The sequence below is a fragment of the Orycteropus afer genome, unplaced genomic scaffold, assembly GCF_000298275.1.
Source record: "Orycteropus afer afer isolate SDZICR_OR568_19922 unplaced genomic scaffold, OryAfe1.0 scaffold00017, whole genome shotgun sequence".
Classification (NCBI taxonomy): Eukaryota; Metazoa; Chordata; class Mammalia; order Tubulidentata; family Orycteropodidae; genus Orycteropus; species Orycteropus afer.
In genome coordinates, this window is record NW_006921604.1 from 933,648 (window position 1) to 938,617 (window position 4,970).

The 4,970-nt window shown below is 47.2% G+C and overlaps 1 protein-coding gene across 1 annotated transcript; it reads right to left on the reverse strand.

Moving 5' to 3' along the window:
* Window positions 1-207: 207 nt before the first annotated feature.
* On the reverse strand, window positions 208-4,696 carry LOC103213762 (interleukin-1 receptor antagonist protein). Its single transcript, XM_007959507.2, is given in 5 exon segments — window positions 208-423; window positions 1,675-1,790; window positions 2,931-3,019; window positions 4,547-4,644; window positions 4,646-4,696. Coding segments are annotated over 5 exon segments (570 nt in total).
* Between the last annotated feature and the right edge of the window lie 274 nt (window positions 4,697-4,970).

The window sequence follows — 4,970 nt, forward strand, 5'->3', positions numbered from 1 at the left end:
ATTTTAGAAAGACCATTCTGGAGGTAGCATGGAGGGTGGGTTAGCTGAGGAGGCTGGAGAGAGAGTCCAGTTATCAGGGCTCTGGACCTCCTTCCAAAGGTGAGTCCCTGCACCACGATAGACAGGACACCCCAAGCAGGAGTGTGGAGGCAGCCCCCAGAGCCATCCATGAGCTGGGAGTGGAGTGAAGGGGAGGTATGGGCAGCATTATGCTACCACTTGGAAGTAGAACTGGGTGACCTTGGTGACATCTCTGGGCTTGTTGGTGAGGCTGACAGGTCCATCCCCTTCAGACTCTGTGCAGAGGAACCAGCCGGGGTTGGCAGCTGACTCAAAGCTGCTGGTGGTGCCATTGTGTGAGCGGTGGAAGGTAAAGCGCTTGGCTTTCTCCTTGTTCCTACCCAGGTCAGTGATGTTAACTTCCTGGAAGCCAAGACAGGAGTAGGTGAGAGCTGAGGATCTGTGAGGGCCCATCCTGATTACTCTACCTACAATATGGCTATTTGGCCACTAGAGAAGGGCCGAGTCCTCGAAGCCACAGTAAGAACATATGCCCCCATATCCCAGGAAAAAAAAATAACACAAAGAACTGTCTATTGTCATATCTTGACTTTGGAAGTCTGGTCACTATGGCCATGAGTCAATAAGTTTGGTAAACATCTGATACCATCAACAGAGCAGACCGGTAGGGGCTGCTGCTCTGTCAGGATCTGAGCCTCAGAGGACAGGGGTAGATGGAGGAGGTGGGCAGTGTATTGCAGCTCCTTTGACATGGTACACACAATTTCCTGGTTGTCCATACTCCACACAGGGCAGATTGACACCCTCCAAAAGAGTGCCCCTGTCCACTGGTGGAAGGTAGTGACAATGCTACTATTATGGGCACTCAGATTTGGGTTTAGTCCAACAAAACACTGACACAAAATGATCTTTTCCCAGCACTGGGCAGCCACTAATATTGCATGGGATTAAGGAGCACATACTGCCTTGGAAACCCAAGGAGGGGTCACTATGAGTTGGGTCCAACTCGACGGCACATAACAACAACAACAAGGAGCACAGGACCCTGAATTGGCACCCAACTAATTTTGGGTAGATAATAGTTGAAAGAGAAAGGTCCTGTGGTTGAGTTTGCCAGAAGAGTACAGGCCCATCTTGACTTCCTGGTGGGGGGGGGTACTGAAACAGGGGTGTGGAGCACAACGAGTAAGGTTCCATGGTAGACTGTTACATTGGTGACTCCTAGTGACTGGAACCTCCCAATGTTCACTCCCTGTGTAGTCCTCCCTTATTGACTTTAGACTTAATCATTTGACTGGCTTTGGCCAGTAGGATATTAGCATTGTGGTGCAAGCAGATGTTTAATAAACACTTTGCACATGGAAGTGTGTCCTTTTGGAATGTCACCATCCTGTAAGAAACCCCAGACTGACTACTGAATGATGAGAGGTCACATAGACTGAGAGCCTAGAGGATTAGAAGGCATCTTAGACACAACCAGCCCCAGTCAAAAACCTGATCAGTGCAGCCCAGGAGTGACACCAACTCTATCATGTGGAACAAAACTGCCCAGGTAATCCTAGTCCACCCACAGAATCATGAGAATAATTAATCTGTGGTTGTTTTAAATCACTGGGCTTTTGTGGTGGTCTGATATCTGAAATAGGTCCTTACCTCCAACTGGAGTGTGACCTTATCACCAGACTTGACACAGGCAAGCCAGAGTTGCTTTTTGTGGATCCCCAGGAACATATCATCATGAGACTCGGTGTACTTCACTTTTATCTTCTCTGGAGAAGAGCAGAGGGGATGGTCAGGAAGTAGAGAAGAAAGGAAACATAACTGTGAAGAGATGGCAGCCTGCACCTTCCCTAGGTTGTTTTTCTGTCTCTGCATTTAAAACCTCAACATCAGAAAGGCAGCTAAGCACTGTCTTCCTGGTCTCCAACTAAATTGAAGATCAAGCCAAGCACATTGTCCACTTATTCCTCAAGAATTGTCTCCTAGGCTCTGCTACACGTGCTTTTTGTCCTTCCCTCACTTTGCAGGATACCTGTGTCCAGGTCAACAGGTATGCTGCCCATGGAGCAAGGAAAATAGCACATAGTCATGAGTGGGGCCTTAAGTTTGATCCTCAGAAGCCTGGGTGACTTTGGATCTATCTCTTCCCCTCTGTGGTCTTCATGCCCTCATGTGGGAGAACATTCTCAGCTTCTCTGTGCTTCAGAGTGTTTCTTTAGGAGAATTACAAGAGGGGCAGAAAAGTAGGTCTTGATCTTTTTTGAAGCCAGACAGGGGACAAAACAAGGGGGTTTGGAGGATGAGGAGATGGAGGTAATAACATTCCTCATTACAAGTCATCTACCAGGGATGTGAAAACATCCTAGAATGCCAGTGTTGCAGGAATCTCAGATCACATCACCTGACTGCCCTCATTTTACTAAAGGGTTGACGAGGAATGGAATGGACGAAGCTTGTTCAAGTCTGGCCAGCTTGTTTAGAGTATAGGCCAGAGTATGACTGAATGTGCTGTCCATGAATAAGCATCATATCCTAGCCCTGCATATGATGTATTAATTTGGGGTTAAGATTGGGGTTTGAAGTATACAGGAACATGGGAGACTTAATAGGCACAGGAAGAAGGTAAGAGTAACTCTTACCTTCTGGTCCCTGGCCTCTCCCATCTGTGGTGCTGGGACCACTGTGCCTGTGAGTGGAGGCTCCAGATCTAGACTCCATCTGTCCTATCCTTTTGAGGCTCACATATGCCCTCCAGCAGCCAGGCCTCATGGGCTCCAAGTTCAGTACAAGGACCAAACAGAGACTGTAACATTGCATCTAAGGTTTTGGGGGCAGGCCACAATACTGCAGACTCAGAAGCAAAGGGACCTGGTACACACACAACACCACCTTTCTTGGCAACCACTCACCTTCCAATTTAGCATTTGGTGCTTGTAAGTATCCAGCAACTAGCTGCTTATTACTCAGGTAGAAGAGTTTCTGGTTAACATCCCAGATTCTAGAAAGCAAAAGGATAGAGATAAGAGGCAGCAGGTGATAAAACCAGGGCTTCAAACTTATTCTTCCCAGATAAGTCATGGCCAATGAAGCAAAGCTGGAATGGACCCTAATTAGTAAAATTTGAATGAACTGGTACTATAACTAGAATGGGAAAAATTACAGGTTGATATCCTGCTTCAAACTTAATCTCAATCTCAGAAAACAAAGGCAGATCTTGACAAACGGAGTCAGAAACAACCAATGGCTGGTGGCCATCTGTACACTTAACGAATATATGCTGCTCTCCACAGTTCAGGCAATAATCTGATCTCCTGCATCAGGCTCTTAAAAGGGCTCACTATTTCCTCTTCAAAAAGCTCTGGTGGCATAGTACCTAAGGCACTCGACTGCTAACCAGAAGCCTGGCGGTTCAAACCCACCAGCCACTCTTCGGAAGAAAAGTTGGACAATCTACTTCCGTAGTGATACTGCCTCAGAAACCCAAGGAGGGGTCACTATGAGTCTGGTCCAACTTGACGTCAAATAACAACAACAACAACAACAATCTTGCCTCTTCTTAGTCTCCCATTCCAGGACTTTAATCCATAATTTCTCTCCTTTCAGTTACCACTCAGCTTCAGCCAAATTTTAAAAATTTGGGTCTGTCCCCCAATTTCATTTTGTCAGCCAGGACTGGATCAGTTCCACAAGCCCTGGATAAAACCTTGTGAAGCAGCAGTTCCTCAGGGCTAAGGCCATGTGAGGAAAGGGGAAGGGGCTTGTCCAAGCACACATGCAAACACACTTACACACTCACAGAGTCCGGGCCTCAGGCAGAGAGAAAGGGTGACGTCACTTAGTCATTCATTCTGACACTTCACTCCTGGGATGTCACAGGGCAGGGAGGGCACACAGCCAGCACTCCTTTTACATCAACATCACAGTCTGTCATTTCTATAAGTGTTGGTGGCATCTGACCAAGCCCCTGATCCAATTTTAAAAATCCTAGTCATTTTCAAGTACTTTTCAATTCACATAACACGCTTGTACTATTATCTGACATTTACTCTTCAAACACCCTGTGAAGCAGGCAGGGAGAATATTATTAACCTCATTTCAGAGATGAGGAACCTGAGGCCCGAGATGAGTGGGATACTCCATCATGTCAACATCAGATAGGCATCGCCTAGAAACCTGTCTGGCACATCGGACTGCCTGCTGTACCTCTCTTTCCTTCTTCACCCAGCACACACTGCCTGACGCTGGTTCCAACACAATTTCCTGGCTTGTGTCAATTACTTGCTGAGTTGTCAGAGTCCCTGGGAAAGTAATCCAAGCCTTCTCTGAGCCTTACACAGCTAGGATATTTATTTTGAAAGACAAGCCCTGAAAACTGTTTATGTGGCAGTCTCTCCCTGGAATCACAGGTCCCCCCTTTCCAGCCCAAAACTGGTCTGAAAACCTGCACAGCCCAGCAGCCCTGGACATCTGTGACATGTCCCCCTTTTCCAGTCATCCACTCCCACCTTCTCAGGGTCAGCCTTACTTGAAGGTTTCCATCTGGTTGAATCTTCCTCGGGTAGGACTGCCGGCAGCCTCTGAATGAAACAGAAAAAGGACCAGAGAGATTAGGTAGCTGAGAGAACACCTGAAGATCTCCATCCTGTGGCCACGGTGAGACTAAGGAGACTGCCATGTCCGGCCAAGAAGAGCTGCTTATAAAGAAAGTAGCTGCTCACCCAAACCAGGATTCTACCGCCCTGTCCTGCTTTGAGAAACGGAAATGTCCATTGCCAAAAATAGATGCCCTCACTTTTGTCACTTTCAACCCTGCTGAGTGTTGCAACAGCAGTGTTGTAATGGATTCCCTCCCTTTAGCCCTGAGCAATTTCCCCCAAATTGAGATTTCTATTTCCCCATCACTGAGTTCCTGGGAAGAAGACCACATTGAAAATCAAGCCCCTCCACAC